Source organism: Platalea leucorodia (genome assembly GCF_965183815.1).
Source record: "Platalea leucorodia genome assembly, chromosome: 3".
Classification (NCBI taxonomy): Eukaryota; Metazoa; Chordata; class Aves; order Pelecaniformes; family Threskiornithidae; genus Platalea; species Platalea leucorodia.
In genome coordinates, this window is record NC_138825.1 from 48434457 (window position 1) to 48455288 (window position 20832).

A 20832-nucleotide genomic window follows, 5' to 3' on the forward strand; every position below is an offset into this window, starting at 1 on the left:
CAGTAGTTGCTTCCAGAAGTATTTTTGACACAGTGGAATCTCACTGGGCCTTCTGTTTCTTTCTTTGGGAAAGTGATATAATACCAGTGCAATGATTTTTTATGAAATTACATTTCCATGACTTTGATCAGGAAGGTGCAATTCTGCAGTTCATGTATAAAGTTACATTTTAATCTCAGGTTAAACTTTGTTGCCTACATATGTTTATGGAAGATGAAAATATACATTTCCTTCTTTTCTACTATTTTAGGTCAGAGGAATAGACATCTGGAATTTTTTTATTTAATCACTGTACTTTCACTTTAATAAATTTTGGAATACATGTCTATTACTTACTCTGCCTAAAAGTCATTAGTAAATATTAAGAGGCTTTAGTAAATTTAACTTACATAAAAAGATCAGACTATGTTTTGTAGGGGCAGGGCAGAACTGAGGTTGTTTAGCATTTTCATTAATTATTATTCTTTAAAAATTACATTGGTATAAATTATGTATTTAAATAGACTTACTACGTCTTGGCAAATTTTTATGTATGAGCATATAAGAAGATTACTAACTAATCACTCTTTATTTTCTTTATTTAAATAGTTAACCCAGGAGTAAACTAAAACCTAACAAAATTTAGGATGCCTCCTGTCACTGTGGTAACTGCTAAATGTTTTAGTGATATGTCTGCTTTTACACCCCTTTCTTTTAGACAACTAATCTGAGAGAATGTTGATTTTCTATGAATAAGAGGTCTTTGTATCTTTTAAAAATTTTTAAACTATGGTGACAATTTGAACTGTATATGTAGGTACCCTGAAGAAATACATCGACCTGCAATTACTTTCAGTTGGGTCTAGATCTGCCAGGCACAAATGACTTCATTATGCTGCTTTGTGCCTATGTGATCAGTAGTTAACACCTACTTTTTTAAAAAATATTGCTCTTTCTTGCAGCTTTTGTAACATACGAACTTTATGCCAGTTGGAGAAATTTTGTAAATACCACATAAGGATAGAAACAACACTGCCCAAGATGAATCATATTGAAAATTTCCATTTACTCTTGCATTTTGTTTGGAAAATGTTGAATGCAAGAAGTCATAGAAGTTCCTTCATACCGAAGGTTTACTCTTTTGACAGTTGTCTTTCTCTTGTGATACATTATTTCATAATGAAGTGACTATTTTAAATGTGGAAGTTGTATGAGAATGTCAGGGTTTTGAGAATAAAGGAGTAAAAAGCAATATACTCTATGTAAACATGTTCAGTCACTTGATGTGGAATAATAAAAGAAGAAATGTGAGCCTGTTAAGTTCTGATGCATGCTTCAGTTTTAGGAAGAAAAAATCCGTTCCTCTGGTGTATCAAGGATAAGTAGGGGTATAAACCAACTACTTTGAAGGGGACTGCCTGACTACGCTTGTGTGGCTAGGTTTGTATGAAAGAATTGTGGGTTTTTAATGTATTTTGTGGTGAGCTAACGTCCAGATTTTGAAGTGGAATTTGAAATTATACACCTGAGTAGGACGCTAGTAAAAACTCTTTTTCATGTTTCCCTCAGTTTTTCTCGTTACTGAGTGAAGAGACAGGATTGTAATGACAATGATGTCATGCAAACATTAGCAGCCTCAGAGATTAAGACAGTCTTCTGAAGAATGTCTGAGATTACATTTAAGTTGTTTCAAACCCATCATTAAAGAAAATGATCTGGAAACCATTCCTGATCCTTTGTCCAGCCATGTGAGTTCTAAGTGTATTTTGCAGACTTTCAAAAATTGCTATTACAAGAATACAGTAAAAGTGTTTTCTACATTAAAAAATGGTTTATTAGACATTTTCATACCGCTAATTATATATTTTCATTCTTTTGAATTTTGCTTTAATGTACCCAAGAGTTTGACTAACCTTGGCATCATTCTTTCTCATATAATAATGATTGATACCAATAACAGACTCTACTTCATTGCACTCTTCTTTGTTGTTCATCATGCAGTATCTTCAGATACCTGCTTCACTGTTCTGATATCACAGAATCACAGACTGGTTGAGGTTGGAAGAGACATCTGGAGGTCATCTAGTCCAACCCCCCTGCTCAAGCAGGGCCACCTACAGCTGGTTGCTCAGGACCTCGTCCAGTCAGTTTTTTAATATCTCCAAAGATGGAGACTCCACAGTCTCTCTGGGCAGCCTGAGAGCAATCTGACTGCTTCAAGATTGCCTTCAATATACTGTAATTATGACAAACCCTTTATTACAGTGCCCCACATTTAAAGTGGGATAGGTAAGAGATACATGTGGATATGTGGCTGAAAAAAATAGCAACCAGATTAGCAGCTGTCCTCTGATCTGTGCAAATTTATGTCTGCTGCATAGAACTTGAGTTAGGGAACTACAAGGAAAGGAGAATTGTACTGAATTGTGACATATTGTGGAATATGGAATATGTGGAATTCTTAGTAGAATTCTTAGTCCAGCCATGAAACATTCAAAAAGGATTCTTTAGAAACAGCAATCATGGAAAAAAACTTAAAAACTCACTCTTAGTTTCCTGCCCAATAATCAAATGAGTGGGGACCTGGAACAGACCTCTAATCAGAGGTGTAGGGACAGAAAACCTTTTAGTTACAGAATGGATATATTGATAATATATGAAACAGATTAACATCTAGTGAGCTAGAATATTCTTTTTATTCTATGTGCTATACCCCCTTTGTGGGGAGATGTCACTGCAGGCTATTATTTGGTTCATCTGAAAATGAGCGACACTGAAACTACTGCTACGCACATAACTGCAGCCATATGCCATAACATATACTCCTCCTAGCATCAGTTTCTCTTATGCAGTATCCGTTCTTTGATAGTACCCAAAACCATGGTAGTCCTTGTCTAGAAGAGTTTGCTGTTTGAATTATATGAAGTGAATTTTGAATGAAACATTCAGAAGCTAAAAAAAATTCCCTCATGGATCACAGTAGTCAGCCAACAGTTACAGCAATGCAGCCCATAAACAAATATTTTCAGGAAAGTGTTCTAGACCATGAATCCTGGGTGAAGTGAGCTTCCCACTGCCTAGTCCATGGTAAGGCACTGGACCCTGGGAAAGGACAGAAGTTAAAGCATGTCCTTGATTTCATCATTTCTTTGTTGGCTCTGTTGGCAAACAGCTCCCTACTCAGCATGCTGCTCTTATGGATTCCATTCTGAGGTGATATCTGTGTGTTATCTGTGATAACTGACTGTGATATCAATCAAAACAATGGAAATTTGGAGTTACAATATAGAAAGTAGTAGAATTATCCAGTTTAAATTTGGTCAGCAATGAGAACCTGTTCCGAAGTCTCTCATTGTTCTTACAATTTAAAATATTTTTGTGGCATTCCTATTCCACATTTCAATCTCCTCAAGATTTTTAAGCAAAGATAATGCTTTGTGAGTCTCTTTTTGAGACTACAAAATAGATGTAGCAGTTGATATGAATACCTAAAGCAGAAGTGGTAATCTTTGTTGGTGGTATAAACCACGAACCCCTAGAGATTAATTCCAGCTTTTTGTAGTTGCTTGTGGCTTTCCTTTTGATTCCAGTGGGAGCAGGGCTTCATCCAGGAACACCGACATTCTTCAGCTTTTTATCAGAAAGAAAAGAAGGACTGACTCTGAGTATGAACTCTCAAAGGAAATGTCAGACATGAATGCTCACAGGCTGTTTAGATACTGTAAATTCTGAACAAATAGTATAGGTTTAGGTGGTGTTATTCTAACAATGAAAAGATGTAATCATTTTACTGCTTTTATGTGCATGAACCAGCAAAGTAAGACATTTTTAATTCCCTCAGCATAATATCCTGAGGCAAACCATCTGTATTTTACATTGTGTTGTGTGTTTTTACATGTTTATTGATGTGTATTTATAAAGACATGGTAATATTAACATAGCACTCTTGTTTAAATGCAGGTTTCTGAACCTTTGTGGGTTCAGTAAGAAAGGCTCTGAGGTGTTCTTTATCTGAAACACAACCAGAACATAACCAATTTCTGAAGTTTGAAGAAAGTAAAAATAAACTTTATATATGTGCATGGATATGAACTCATGCATATATGCCCATATAAACATGCATTGTTAATGTATGGCATGATTTTACCAATGGGGGGTTAAGGCAAGGTCATAGTAGAAGAGGAAATGTTCATGGTCTGTTGCCTTTTTTTCCAATGGGAGCACATACATACATTCACAAAGTGGGTGGGTGTTCCATTAGCACTTGAAACCAGAGACTTTGTAACCTAAGTCATATCAAGAAAGGGCACATATATCCACTCCTTCTTGGGACAGGGGCATGGTTTACGTCTGATATATATTGATTTTTACAGTTAGAGTTTTTGTCCATTCATTTGTGTGCTTACAGAGAAACACATATTTTCTCGTTTTACTTCTTTTTGTTTTTCTTCTCTTCCTGTGCATTGTGACTACTGCATTTTCTTTTGCTTCTTGGTACAAAATGGTTCTGAACTATGGCTTCCAGTACCATTCTTTCCTGCACTTCTTGGCTCTCTTTTCTCGTTCGTCTCTTAGCATTTTTTTTTGTAAACTGTGTGCACAGTGGTTACTCTATTGAGAGACTATTCTCTCCTTTTTGGTTTCTTCTCAAAGTCCATTCTCTTGGGAACATTATATCATACTGAGCAAGATGGCACTGCCAAAGCTTTCGGTGTTAAAAATTTACTTTTCCTCTTCTGTCTTTATATTGGCTGGTGATGGGCACATGCACCCCTTTGATTATCTTAGAGACTCCCATAACTGAGATCAATGAAACAGTGTGTCCAAAAAGGCAGGAGTAACAACCTAATGTTTTGTTAACTCTGTACCATGAGCTTCATTTCATGTCTGGGGAGGCAGGCTGATAGTGCAAGAAGACCAAAACTGCTCACTGTGTCCCTCATGACTGATGGCAACACCTGCTGTTCAGAAGTCAACCACAAAATGAAGTGATAAGCCAGAGGTAAAATTGCCTAAGGAAATCTGTTCAGAACAAGTCCTTCTTTAGGACTTCTTAGTTTAGAGAGGAGCCTTTGAAAGCTTACTCAGTTTGTGCAACCTGTCTTTATGAGCAGCTTAGCTAGCTGTTATTATTATTAGCTAATATTGCCTTTTTGACCAGCAAAGATCTCTGATGACCTCCTCCCCCTAAGGAAAACTAATGATTCATATCTTTCCTGAATGACCAATATCTGTTGGCACATACTTATCTATAAGACAACATCTTATAGATTATAGCAACATCTATTAGCAACATACAGAGGATTTAAATGACAAACATGAAAAGTCAAGGTAAATTAGATCTTGAAAAAAGTCCCAATATTGCAAAAATAAAATTATATTTAGCTATAAATATGAAAAGAAGCAAGAAAATATGTGAGCTGTTATGTTAGTGTGACTGAAAAGTGTAAAAGAATTCTGTTCTTCATTTCTCATTGATGATGACGCAATGGAAAGAAAATGGGAGCCAAAGAAGAATTAGCAGTGGTAATGAAGGATAGAAATAGAAATTATTTTATCTGTGGTGGAAATAAAATTGAAATAGCTTAAAGTGATTAGCATGATACCCCTAATTAAGGCAAATTAGAAAACCTGTTCTTAGAATATGGGCATAATTGGCACATGAAGTCATACCTCCAGTTGCCAGGTTTTGTAGTAAGTGCATCAAATGAGTGATGGCATCATATCAATGTGAGACATCAAACAATCTTTACAGTTTGTCCAACCTACATATGTGCTACTAAGTCATCACATGGGGCACTGTAGCCAGTTTTGGGCATTGCATTTCAAGAAGTGCTTTACTGGCCTCAAGAGATGGTGTCTATTATTTGACTCCAATAGACTTGATGCAAACACAAGCTAGCCTTTGCCAAGGAGGGCCAAACGTCTGTGTATAAGGAGGCCAAGAACCGTATTTGGCAATTTGAGAAATAATATGTGTGGAATAATATGTCACAAAGTGCATCACTGACGAGAGTAAAACCACAAAATCACCCCTGTCAATTCTCACATGATGAGGGAAACAATTTTGCTTCTTTTTATGCTGTCTGAAGCGACTGTGTCTCAAGCACCAGTAGTACTACGCCACTTTCTCTCTGCCCCTCCAGAAGCCCTTGCTCTAGCCTGACTTTGTCAGTGCGTCCCTTGGTCATGAATTAGCTGCACCGTGTGTGGACTCCCAGACCAGGAAGGATTGCTGTGTTGCTGTGCTGCCGTCAGGTGCATGGACAGAAACCAGGTGGCACATTTGTCCTCTGCTATAAGAATCAGTGCGGACTATCATGTCATTTGGGGCTGGGCACATCATAAGATGGAGTATCCCACCATCTCAGTGGGGGAGGGCAAGAGCCCCTGCGTGGGTCCCCAGGGATGCGGGGACTGTATGGAATGCTGGCCAAGCTGGATTGAAACCTTGCAGTCTGCAGAAATTAGAAATGTCCTTGCTATAAGATTTTGTTGTCCAAGGCGTGTTTCCCCTTTGTCTTCTGAAGCTACTTCAGCTCTGTTTTTAAAACATGTCAAAATACTTGAAACTCTTAATTTGATAGGAAACTTGCTAATTAGTCTAGTGGAAGTACATTTATATAATTTTATCCTCTGAATTTGCTGTTGGCTTTCTGTGCATCTGTAGTCTTGCAAAGGAATTCAGAACAACTGATGAAGTGGCTTACATATATGTACTGTAAGTTAAAGATCTTAATTACAGACCTGGCCCCCAGGAAGTCAACTGGAGTTTTGCCTTTATTATACTAAGGGATAAAATCCCTGTCGTGGATATGGGGGCCTGTTTAAAAATCTACATAAGGCTGAATGAATTAGAAAGCAGTAATGGTTTGCCTGAACCTCAGATGTGAACATGGATTAGACATAAATGGCTCAGTCTTGTTTTGAAATGTCTTGTCTTCTTTTTTAGCTTGAATACTTTCATCACTATTTATTGTGTTCTATTCCTCTTCTCTGTCCCTTAACCCAGGAAAAGCTTAAATGAGTTCTTCCACTTTTCTGGATTTTATTCCTTCCAGTTCTTCTTGAACTTTTATGTCTGTAGTTTCTTCATTTGAGACCTGAGATATTCATTTGAGACCTGAGATATGCAGAAGACATCTACCATGATTGCCTGTTGAACAAATGTTCAGCAGGCAACTAAAACTGTTCTTTCTTGGACTTTTCTTTTCTCTTCATTATGTTTATGTAAGATCCATTTCAAATTATATTCACAAAACTGGAAATACTGATTGTTTTTTTGCATCTTCCATCTATCCCTATCCACTCTAGATTTCCTCCCTATTATTTTCTTCTGGATTTAAATAAGTTGAAGAATATTTATCAGAAAAGTATTTTTTCTTTCTTGGAGAAAAACTGAGTGATAAATCAATGTATGATTTCAATTAAAAGTGAAAAAGCTGAGATGTGCATTTGAAAGGACTGGATAATTCTGATAGAAAGCTACTTTAAGAATTTATATATGGTGTATTTACCTACTTCCATTGCTGTTGCCTTGTAATTACACTAATGACAAATCAAAAATGTGTATTTTGTACTGAAAACTGTTTAACAGTGATATCCGTGATTCCAAAGCAAGGGACTAAGCTAAAGGTCTAAAATGATAATATGTAAAACTTAAATACCTCTGTGGTATGGGAGGTGAAGTGTGGTGTTCTCTTGTTCCAAGAGATGTGGTCTGTAGAGAACTTTCCCTTTTAATCCCAAAACATACAGAGTAATGAATTGCACTTTCCTTTGTTGCTGTGCTTCAATACCTTGACGCTGTCCTGGGTCAATCATTTCATAGAATCATAGAAGCATAGAATCATAGAATACCAGGTTGGAAGGGACCTCGAGGATCATCTGGTCCAACCTTTCGGGCACAGTCTAGACAAGAGGGCCCAGCACCATGTCCAGCTGAGTCTTAAATGTGTTCAGCGTAGCGGAGTCAACCACTTCCCTGGGGAGATTATTCCCATGATTGACTGTTCTCAGTGTGAAAAATTTACCTCTTGTGTCCAATCGGAATCTCTCTGGGAGTAACTTGTGCCCGTTACCCCTTGTCCTCACCATGGGACTGCTTGTAAAAAGGGAGTCTCCATCTTCTTTGCAGCTCCCCTTTAGGTACTGGTACATGGTGATGAGATCACCTCTGAGCCTCCTTTTCTCAAGGCTGAACAAGCCCAGCTCTCTCAGCCTATCCTCATACGGCAGGCTTCCCAGACCCTTGGTCATCTTGGTGGCCCTTCTCTGGACCCCTTCCAGCCTGTCCACATCTCTTTTGTATAACGGGGACCAGAACTGTACACAGTATTCCAGGTGTGGCCTGACAAGCGCCGAGTAGAGAGGGACAATGACTTCTTTATCTCTGCTGGTGATGCCCTTCTTGATGCAACCCAGCATCCTGTTGGCCTTCTTGGCCGCAGCAGCACACTGTTCACTCATGCTGAGCTTCCTGTCCACCAGGACCCCCAGGTCCCTTTCCACGGAGCTGCTCTCTAGCCAGGTGGATCCCAGTCTTTTTCTTTACACAGTACAAATACATTCCCACTAGCAGAGTGAGCCCTGCCCCGCCCCCCCCCCCCCCCCTTTTGTAATGAGTAGTATACTGTGTCTGATAAATACTAACCTGAAACAGAATTAACTGCTTCAAAGTGTCAGGCTCCATCCATTCTTTGAGCAGTGCCCCACGGTGTTAGACCACCAGGACGGAGTGTCTGTTGAGACAGAACTTTATGCTGGAACCAAATTTAATAAATAAAAGATTGCATGAAAAAACAAGTGTACTTAATGAGTCCTTTCATAAGTTCACTTTTTATTGGTAAGATGTTTGGGGGTTTTAAAGTAACTATTCTTTTACACTTCAGCTTTCTGCTTGCTGTGAAATCAATAACAAAAATAATAATAGTTCTTGACATAAAAGCACGTATGGATGTCATAAAGCCCAAGCCAATATAATGATTTCATTAAAAAATAAAAAATTCAGAGAAAGAGAATGTCTGCAGTGAGCAAAGTTCACACTAAAGAAGGGAAAAAATAATTTATTTAGGTTCACGATACAAATTTTATATGAGACACTCTCCTAGTAGTTCTTCTGTCAAACAACACTTCATGTATGACAGTCTTTAAAACATGACTGTTATGTTTATTGAACTATTCTCCAATGTTGCCACTGCTAACCCCATCCTTTTATTAGGTCTGACTTATTTTTATTTTCAGTTATTTTTTAAGTTGTCCCCTTGCATTTGTATTCTAGCAGCTGGGATTTGAAATACTGATATGTATTCAGTTGTGTAAGGAATATTTACCACTACTGTGTCCTAGTGCTGTGAACTCATGCCAAAATGGCATGCTTTCTGGAATGGAAATATTTAATGTGGCCTAGTAAAAGAAAAACAGCATTTGAGGGCCTATGTAATTTGTCATTAATAGTATAGTAGGAAGCAGTGAAACTAGATTTTTTGTCACTGTGAGTTGTAAAGAGTAACTCTAAATTAGTGTGTTGTTCCAGTTATTGGCTTTTTTACATTATGATCTGATTCAATGCCCCTTGAAGTTAGAGGAAACTCTCCTGCCGGATTTAACAAGCATTGGCTTATATCTTAAAGCTGGAAAATGTGCAGAGCTTTCCATAAAATCCTATTCTGCATCACATCTGTCCTCAGAGCATTTGCATTGCTGTGGTGTTGACCTATCTTCCAGTAGTCGTATAAACCTTATAACTACTTTCTGTCATATATTTGTTTCTTCATTAGCTCCAGAGGCAGAAAAATATGAAGAGGATTATATTCTTTTACATGAGGGTATTTAATTTGTTTTTTATTATCATGCTGATTGAGGATTTTTATATACTTACACAGATTCTTACCTATGTTTGAGAAGGCAAAGTCAAAAAAATTAGATCCATTACAGGAGTTTGTAGTTAATTGGGATAGCTTATTCCTTCAGGTTTCCTTCATCAATATCAGATTTAAATGAAAAAGATTTCTGAATGTTAGTATAAAAGCAAAAAGATAGACTGAATATTGCTTCACATATTATATTTTGGTCAAGTAAATTTCACACATCAAAAGACTTATTGAGAATTACTGCTTTTACTTGCCTATAAAAATGTCATGTTAAATACAGATGAGAATTTTGCCTTTTTTTGAGCACATAGATAATACTTACTAAAAGCTGACAGCAAAGAGATGCAGGTGCTGAAATGGGAAATATATTTAAAATTTAATATCCTGCCCAGGAGGTTCCAGGAACATCTGTCCAGAAGAGATGAACTTAATCTGAGTCATAAAGGAACTAAGGTTTTAAAACTTAAGATTGGGTTTGGGATGACACTTCTATGACAGATCAAGATGCAGAAATTCTGTATTCTCACAGATATGTCAGAAGGTAGAAATAGACAGGTAGAAAACAGAAGTTAGGCTGCCAAGAACGGAACTAGTGATACATTTGCACATATACTAAGAAATAAGATAGGAAAATGGAATGGTTAGTGCTGGGTGAAGGCTGCCCTGGGCGATCTGTTAGGTTTATCACAGATTTGGTGGAAGACAGGTAATCAGTGAGATAGTCCAGTACAAGGTTACAAAATGTACAGGGAACATAGGCTAAACCTTGCTGGCAGTGGAGGTATGCTTTATATTTAGGACAGCATAGAAGAGATACAAATTAATAAACCTCAACAAGTAATAAGGAGTCCTGTACAGGCTGAAGTTGCAGGCCTGTATAGGAAAAACAGAGTATTGGACTTGTATTCTAATAACAAGACCAAGATGGCAACACTGTCTGTGTTATGATGGATCAGCGACGGCAGGAAGGTTCATTACCCTGCTGTATAAGGATGTATGCAGGGAGACCACCAGAGTCAACCCTTGACTATGTTACCAAATATGTAGAAGTTGTATCTGGCTCAGGAAGTCACAGAATCATGGTATCATTTAGGTTGGAAAAGACCCTTAAGATCATCGAGTCCAACCATTAACCTAACACCAGGTTAGGCCCAGTGTTAGGTTTCCTAACATTGACTGTAGATGTACCTACATTCAAGCTGTAGGAGTATCTCACTCTTTCCTAGTATTTGTTTTTATCACTCTTGGAGAAGACTCCAAGATGGAGTCCAGCTAAGTGGATCTTTGCTCCAGTATATCTATTCTTCTGCTCCAAATAAAACCACTTGAATAAACACACTGAGAAATCTAGACAGAAATTCCAAATAAATATATTCACATGGTTTGGCTTTGCCAAAGTATCTATTTGTTGTAACAATTTTAAGAACTTTAAATGACAAGAAGCCCAGGTGAGGCCATAAAATTAAGATCTGCTGCTTTCAGATCTGTGTTTCTTGAATATTTTATTTGGAGAGAAAATTACAAATAAAAATACGAGGTTTCAAAAATAAGGTTTTGCTATGAAGATTCAGTAGGAAGCTAAGTTAGATGACCTTTCTAGGTTGCATTCAGTTATCATTTTCTTTAAATGTATCTGGTTGATTTTCTTGAGTGACTAGTGAAAATACTGTATGTGGTGGATCTGTTAAATTATTCATAAGTTTTCTGATGGGGTTCTGCACATATAGGTGATCTGGAAAAATGTCTTTATTCTTTGGCCTCTCTACAGCTCCAGCTTGCCAACTCTGAGGCATTGTTTGCCTGCTATAAATTCAATCTGTTGAATAATTTAGCTTTCTTTACAATTATCCTTCCTACCAATTCTAGAAAAGACTTTCTCCTTATTAAGGCCCAAGCCCTACCTAGAACATTTCTATATATACATCATCAGTGACTCCTTTAACAACTGTTTTAATGTCTTATTCATGGTGGCCTCTGAACTTGGGTCCCTCTAGATACGCAAGCCATCTCTAATATGCAAGACATATCAAATATAGATATTACAGACACTAAAAGCTAGGTGAGATGAATTCCACCTAAAGTGTTAACCCTTCTGATCTAAGCCACATGGACTGTTTTTTAGACATGCTTGGGTTCACTTTCTGGCAGTCTTCCATTCTTCAGTGATTTCTGTCTGGAAATCAGAGATGTGGATTCCATGTTTGAGGGAAACAGAGGCAGAGCAATGTACTCCATCTACCCTATCCATGCACTGAGCATAATGGGAGAAAAAATGTGAGCATATCATCTATGGCTACTGTGAAGACAGAAAAGCCCTCAGCTCTTGAATGACACTACATATCCTTACCCCCTATATGATTATGTGTGTGCATGCTACACCTCAAGGAATTATGGTGAAAAACTGCTAACTTGTTTTTTATATTTTCTCCTCAGTTCTCACTTATGCAATAGGAGAACTCCCTTAACAATAAAAACTTGTATTCTGTGTTCTGTCTGTGAAAAAACACGTGGCTTTGATCTAACTGATTGAACACTTGAGTGTAGCTGTCAAATTAAGCAATCGTCTTTCAAGAAAACAAATATTTTCAAAGTGCTACTTACATGTGTTCTGTTCTTGGGTTAAACCACAAAACCGGAGTTGGTAAAACTTTCACGTACTGTAGATCTTCAAGGGTAAAGGTGGTTGCTTCAGACACCACTTTCTGAACAGCAAAAATATAATAAAAGTCAGTTCCATAATGCCTCCTTTTCATCTTGCTCTTGACTGGTGCTAGTTGTCAAACCAATGCAAAATTCAAGAGCAACAGTACGTACTACAGTATTAGTTTTGTTTTCGTTGATAAACACTAGTGTTTAGTGGTATTCCTATCAATTTAATTGCACATCATTTGCTTTCTGACAGTTTTATATTGCAGCTGTGAGTGTGCCACTAGTAAATTCAGAGATTACATCTATCCATTCAAAGGTGGTAAAAACAAAAATCTGTTGTAATAGACATTGACAATATCCACTGAAGAGAGATCTGAGTTGTTTCCTAAAATGTGTATCAGTCTAGGTATGGCCAGTATTGATTAAGAATCTGGAGCTTTATAATATTGCATAAGGTTTTATAGGTATGTCATATAAAAATAAATGCAAATATATACTTAATTGATGTTAAATATCATTACAGTTACAATTTTATTTCTGATATCAGTTTAGTTCTGAGTTAATTCAAATTTGTAAGTTTTTAGAGTCTTGGCATGTAAAGATTTCCATTGGTATTGAAAGTTTACAGTTTTAAAAATAAAAAGAGTGGTCAAACTCCTGTAGGATTTACAGCACTGATTTGGAATGTGGTTTGTTGCCAGTGGCCTGAAATTTACATTTATTGTATCAGTGAATAATGCTTGTCTACTGTAATATGTGGAATAAAAGATGGTGTTCTTGTGAAGCACACTTCAAACCCATTGAGCAGTGCCTTCCCCCCTCCCCACCCCAATTCTCATAATTAGCTGAAAATCATGGAACTAAAGATGCTGCTGCATGGCAATAGAGAGATACGAGTTCTATCTACATTTTATCTGTGTGACTAATTTCAAGTTCATTTTCAAAATAAATACTTGCTAAGATGATATTTGGTAGTTCTGACTTCTGTGTAGGTTACACTTGAAGCCATGTTGAGAGGTTATCATCTTGCGTTTGGTTACCCTGAGTGTAAAAGGTGTGGATAAGAGAAGTTTGTGACACTCTGAATAGCATAGAGAAGGTTGAAGTCTTTAGTTTAATCTCTGCTTTCTGAGATTATGTGAAAAAAATGAAGAGAGAATGAATTAAATTTGCTTAAAGAGTCTCAAAAGAAACTCCAAAACTTACTATATCAAGGTGACTCAATGTTGATTATACATAAAAATGAACCAGGTATTTTTTAGGTTTGATATTAATGAAAAACAGCTTTTGCTTTTACCATTAGTTCTTTAGACCTGTCTCTGCTGCTCCGGCTGATGATACTCATCCATCCCCAGTCCCTACACGAGTCAGTCCCTGCCGCTTCCTCCTGCAGGGGCTGCACCTTCTGTGCCCAGTGCTGCCAGCCGTGGTACAGGAGGACCAGCTCTGCCAGTCCGCGGGGTGAGTGGGACACTGTGCTGCAGGATGGGACCCCGCCATCCAGCTGCAGACTCAGTGTTTCTGTCAGGGTCAACCGAAAAGTTGCAATTGCAGATCAATTCGGTGAGTGGGTTTTTTAACCTTTCTTTCAGAAGGACAGAAATGGTTAGCTTGTAATCACAACAGTTCAGTATGTGATGGGCTCTGCCATAGCACTTCTTGATTCTATGAAAAATCAATGATTCTCCTTTTGAGTAGCTTTTATAGGTATTGATTTTGGTATATAAGTTATTTATACAAAATCACTTGTGGGGAAAAAATAATAGGTACTTTTTTTTTTTTTTAATTTGGCCATTGTTACTGTTTATTACTGCATAGCACAATAACTGTGGTGGTTGGGAAGCAGCTCCGTAAGACCAGTTTCAAAACATGCTAATTTAATAGATTAGAAGGCTGTGGAAGATTACTTTAAACCCTGAACTTACTGCGTATGCTGTTTGATAGCTGTGTGATGAATTAGCATTTCCTTTGGAAAGCATATATTTCTTGTTAAGTTAGGTTTTGCTGTACTGAAATACAGGCAATGGCAAGCCTCTGTAACAAGTGAAATAGGAGTCCAGACAATGTTAAAAAGATGTTCTTGAACTAAAGTCTATAATGTAAAAATGCCACTAGGACATTCAAAAGGAGATGTAAAAAAGTGTAAGTTAAATTAGAAAATGTGTGTATTCATCTAATTTGGTATATTTATTTTACCTCTCATGTACACGGTGGAATGCAGAAAGGCTCTAAACTTCCATAGTGGTCAGTCAGCAGTCGCAGGCTCTTGTGCAGAAGTTGGAGTTGCAATTGATGCTTCAACAACATTTAGGTTATTTATATGTAAATATTTCTCCAGTCTCATATGCAAGTATTGCTAAATAACAACTCATTATGTTATACTTTCATTTCTGCTTTGATCATTTTTTTCTATCATATGAATATATGCCACATAAGAAAATGAAGGGGACAATAATATAAACTGACTAGCCAAACCATAAACAGATGCTTCCCTGAACAGTGATGGCCACTTTGAAAATACAATTTGTGCCAACTATTCCTATAAATCATATGTAACAGCTTGACTTGAAGAATTCTTTATCTTTTTGAAGCTTGAGGGATGACTTTACAGAGATATATTGGTCCACATCATCTGCTCCTGGCAGTTTTGGTTCTACATGTGCCCTCTGATTTTCAAAGAATAGTTTGAATAATGAAAACTAAAAATAGTAAACCCCTAAAAACTGTATTCCCATCTGGTCTGCTGAGATACTGGATTTTTGGCAAGATGATGCTTTTTGCTGTGCAGCTAGTGGACCTTTTCAAGATTTTTATCTATATTTGCATATTATTCATATTTATGTATTTATACTAATTAAAAGAAAGAAAAATCATATTATCAGCCTGTAATGTGAAACTAGCTGGAATTGCTTTGATTCTTATTATTTCCTGAAGTACAGTATGTCTTGAAATTTACACTGTATACACATAAGTGTGTTGTCTAAGATATTAAAAAAAATATTTGTTATATGCATTTCTATACAAAGCCAACTGTTTGTGTCTTAAAAAACTCCAAGCCTCTAATTTACAGCACATTTTTTTTATGTGGCATCACTACAGAAGCATATTTCCCACCCTCAAAAGATAATTCTAAAAAAATATGTATACTGTGTTATTATAAAAGGAAATTCAGAAGGCAAAGTCTTGAAATTCATTCTGTTAGTTAACTGACAGCCTTCCAACACTGCATGTCACTGTTTTAACATTATTGCAGCAAACTTTTATATCTTCTGCAGCCCATCAAGTAGAGGAGGACTGTGTTCAAGATCTTGTTCTCTCCCCGTTCTGGCACCAGATGTCATAGGTGCTTTCTAAACCTCGAAGCTTCCATAAAAAGCTCTAAAATGCACAAAACCTACACCTACTTCTCTGCTCTACTTGAAGGTCTTTTCTTCATTACTGATATATCCATCGATATGAAAAATAGTCCATGCTCTCAAATGCCCTCTAATATTCCATAATGTTCTAGTGTTTGTCCCATAGGAAATGTTTATATAGGTTTCAAATTATTCACAGAACTGATGCCAAAATTTGAATATCTAATAGTAAGACAGTTTTGTTTGGTTGGTTTTTTATTTTTTTTATTTTAAGTAGTATATTGACTTAACCACTACAGAGATTTAAAATATAATTCAAAACACAATTTTGGAGTAGTATGTTTGGGAGCTGAGGGGTTTGAATGAAGTTACATGTTTGCACTTTTTGGAAATGTAATATTGGCATAAGTGAAACATTTTTTTTTTCTTTAAAATCTCATTGAAATTTCTATGGATTCTAAATATAGCTGAGCAAATTCTTTATTCATCAGTTTTTGATAGCTCTTAAGTGTAATAATTCAGGAATTTCAAGGGTCCTACAGGTTAGATTTTTAGTAGCTCTTTTGATCTATGGTGATACAGATTGCAATTACCTTTGTACTGTTATTGTATTATGTCATGGTCTAACCCCTTCTGGCAGCGAAGCACCCCACAGCTGCTCGCTCACTCCCCCCACAGTGGAATGGGAAAGAGAATCAGAAGAGTAAAAGTGAGAAAACTCATGGGTTGAAATACAGACAGTTTCATAGGCAAAGCAAAAGCTGCACATGCAAGCAAAGCAAAGCAAGGAATTCATTCACCACTTCCCAGCGGCAGGCAGGTGTTCAGCCATCTCCAGGAAAGCAGGGCTCCATCACGCGTAACGGTTACTGGGGAAGGCAAACGCCATCATTCCGAGCGTTCCCCCTTCCTTCTTCTTCCCCCAGCTTTATATGCTGAGCATGACATCGTATGGTATGAACTATCTGGACTCCCTGTGAGTGTGTATTAGCATTTAGTTTGGATCAGAAATGCACTTTTGAAGTGAATGTCCCTGTTGTCCCTACTTATCCAACTTTGCTCTCATTGGTGTACACTCACTGAGGATGTGAACCGGACTTGTCTCTGATCAGGTCAAACCAAAAGATGAACTCCAGGGTTGCACTCAGTGTGCTAACAGACTTTCAGTCCATGGGACCAGAGTAGACCTAGTCTACATTAACCCATGTAATCTCTAAAAATAACCCAAGGGAACCCCAGTCTGAGAAGGAAGAAAATCCCTGCCATCAACATTGTACTCCTCCCAGGGAAGGACTCAGGATGTTAGAGACTCACTGACCTCATCAAAAACTCTATTTTTGATGAAACTTTTCTGTAATAATTAGGGAATTTCTGGATTATTAGTGTCATTTTAACTGTCTAATAATTGTTTTATTTTGATTAGGCTTTTAAAACATTGGTTAGACTAAAAAAAAATTGCTGGCTCCTTATATAGGGTATATTCCTTTTGTCCATGGCAAGTTACTGAGTGTAACACTTCTCAGGAGAATGATGCAATCAACGGGCAGCCTCTTTTATCTGCTGCCAAGGAAAGCAGGTTGACAAAGCAGGAGAAAGGGAAAGGGAAGGAGGAGGACTTGTGAGACAATCAGTGGTTTAGAGCACCTGAGTAACAAGGAGAGATCTGAAAGCCAGAAGGTGGACATTTTTAGTTCAGCCAACATTTCAATGATTCTGTGGTTTGGTGTTGTCAAAAGTGTGGAAGATGGTTAGATGGAGTAGCAAGATAATTTTTAACGGATAATAAAAACAGAAGGACTCTGGAAGAAGAATATAATAGTAGTGTAGGGAATACATTTACATTTAGCAGGTGGAAGCCAAGCAGTGTTTCAGTACTGTCAGAAGATGTAATAAGAGGGATTGTCCACACATTGCAGTTTTTGAGGCTCAGGTTGGACTTTAGGAAAAAAAAAAGGCACTAGGAGGGCAGTGCAACACTGGAACAAGTTGTGAAATTTCCTTGTAGTTTTTCAATGTTTAGCCGGAAAAAGCCATAGCTAAGCTCTTCTAATGTTTTCAGTGGTGTCCTGGTTTCAGCTGGGATAGAGTTAATTTTCATCTTGGTAGCTGGTATGGGGCTGTGTTTTGGGTTTAGGATGAGAACAATGTCGATGATACACTGATGCTTTGGTTCTTGCTAAGTAGTGCTAAGCTCTCTCTAAATAGGTGCTAAGTGGCGCTCACACTGGTCAAGGACTTTTCAGCTTCCCCTGCTCTGCCGGGCGCACAAGAAGCTGGGAGGGGGCACAGCCAGGGGGGCTGACCCAGACTGGCCACGGGGCTGTTCCATACCGTATGGCGTCATGCCCAGTACATAAACTGGGGGAGCTGGCCAGGGGGAGGGGCAACGATCGCTGCTTGGGGGACGGGCTTGTCATCGGTCGGAGGGTGGTGAGCAACTGTAGAGTGTATCGTTTGCTTTGTATTACTATTGTACTATTATTACTTGTTATTATTATTATTGTTATTATTACTACTGTTCTATTTTTATTTTACTTTAGTTATTAAACTGTTCTTATCTCAACCCACGAGTTTTCTCCCTTTTACCCTTCTGATTCTCTCCCCCATCCCACTGGTGGGGAGTGAGCCAACGGCTGCGTGGTGCTTAGTTGCTGGCTGGGGTTAAACCACACAAGTGGTTACACCTAGAGCAGGAAGATGGACCAGATGACCTCCTTGGGTCTTGTAAAAATTCAGTTTGTTTACAATTATTTTATTTTCAACTGAAAACTAAACAAGGTTTCTACAGTATGTCCTGTAATAATGAGTCTTCAGTTAGAGTAGAATCTATCTCTGACTTCTCAAGTTAAGTCAGTTCTTTTGTGATAAGATGAAATAACAATAAAAAAGCATTTTCTTTTTTCCCACAAGGTAAATGGGTACAGAATCTTAGAAAGGATACATTACTTAGATATTTTATAGACATATCATCGTTCCAATTATAAGTTACAGAGGTAGATAAGGAGCTAATAAAAGTCTTTGGAAAGATGTAGTAGTCTTGGATAGCTGTAAAAAATACAGTTGGAGGAATTAGATTGGACAGTTCTGGGTAGTCTGTACTTTAAGATTACATAAGTGAGAGTGAGAAATAAGAGAACAAAAGTCACTGTCTTGGAAGATAACGGTTGTGAGAGATTAAAAGAATTTGTCATTGGAGATGTTGAAGGAGGGTATACAACGCCAAGAAGATTATTTATTGACCACAGAGCCACTTTATCCAAAGGAAGAAAACAAAGAAGTAAACATATCAAACAAAGAACAGATCAAGAAAAATGAGGATGAGAAAAGTTAACCAGATGAACTGGTTAGAGCATGAGATATGTTTTTGGTTCCAGCTCTTCAGATTTTTCTCACTGGTATGAATAATGGTAAATCCTAATATGCAAGGAGTAAACATCTTGAATAAAAGGTGCCATTTGTAGATCACCACTTTCTGATCTACAGCAGGTTTTCAAGTGCTTGTTTGTAGAAATAATTGCAGAAAATAGTATTTGCTCTTATTTATAATGAAGATTTTGTGAGACTGGTAAGAGAAAACTAATGCAGTTGAAGACTCTTTATGCATGTCTTCGAGGCTTGCCTCTTCATAAAGGTTTGTGGCCTTTTTCAACATACTTTCTTACAACGGAAATTCTTATACTACATTTAACACCAATAAAAATCAGAAAACTGCATTTGTTGGTATGCCTGATTTAATTCATAGTGTTTTCCATCTTCATTTATTCCAGCTCTTTCTTATTTCTTCCACATTCCCTTCTTGAGTCATACACAGTGAAGTCTGTCTGAATTTCTATGTGGTTTAAACATATGCTTCAGTTTTACAGACTGTTGATGTGTTAGCAGATGTTGACACAAATTTGAAAATAGTTGGAAAAGAAAAATCTAAGTAAAATGGAATTTTCAGATTAGCTTGGTTAAGAAGAGTCTATAGGTTAAGTTGTTCCTTTTTTGAAATGAATCCCGACCGCTTAACATAGAAGTAATTTAAATATCTTCTTAATGATCTTCATTCATTTCGTTGCCCTAAAGCAAACTTTCACTCACTGGAAAGATCTTTATTAAAGCCATATGTTCTTTTCTTTTGAACTGCAGCTCACCACAGCCACCTTGGATGGCAAACTCCAATTGTTTCTACCCTGATACTTGCCAGCCTGTGAAGATTTGGCCCTGGTGCTCTCAGAATAATGACTTGCTGAGAGAAAGAAGACTGGGAACTGGCCAAGGCAAGCAGCATAATATTCTCTTTTAAACTACCATTTTCTCCTGATTTTGTTTTCTGCAAGTTCCTCAAGCTGTTGTCAAAGTTTTTCTGTTGTACAATCTGTTACCTTTATCGCAAAAATAAGGGCAAAGATCAAGAAAAGCAACACACTACTCATTCAGACTTCAGTCTAGCAAATCACAACAGAAATGGCTTTCAGAGGACTTCTTGGGTGCTTATAGTTAGGTGTGTTCTGTAGTGCTTTGCTAGACTGGGACCACTTTACCCTAGATTGAAAATGCAGTTAAAATAATAACTGTTCCATTTTTAAAGCTAGATGTGCCTGTGACCAAATATTTACATTAATCAGAAAGAGAGAAGAATTGTATGTCTTTCTGAAATGCCATGAGAGTTCTTCTATTTTACTCCTTTGTTGTGGATGTTGTTTGAAGGCAGAATTTTACTGTTTTACCCTTTATACTACATTCTGTAAATTTCTTAGAGAATATGTGAGAAAGATCTCTTTAAAATATTACCTTATTGCTAGGGTCTGATATTATTAAAACAGCTTTAAATGTAAAGAAATTATTTCTGTTTTTTAATAACTGTTTAAATATTTTCAAAAAAAATTAAGTAATATGAAAATAAAGTTATGGGGAAAAAAGGTTAATTTCTTGTATTCTTCCTAGTTCATTGTCTTGGTCTTAGAAAACATTTGTTAGACAACTCTTTTTTT

General features: G+C 37.2%; 1 protein-coding gene across 1 annotated transcript in view; it reads left to right on the top strand.

Annotated features, from left to right (window-relative positions):
- WDR27 (WD repeat domain 27) overlaps window positions 1-20035 on the top strand; it is a gene marked incomplete at both ends in the record, with an annotated part of 133694 nt that extends 113659 nt beyond the window's left edge. Inside the window, one exon of the mRNA XM_082305594.1 lies at window positions 19988-20035. Coding sequence (XP_082161720.1) covers window positions 19988-20035 — 48 coding nt within the window. The remainder of the gene's footprint in view (window positions 1-19987) is intronic.
- Between the last annotated feature and the right edge of the window lie 797 nt (window positions 20036-20832).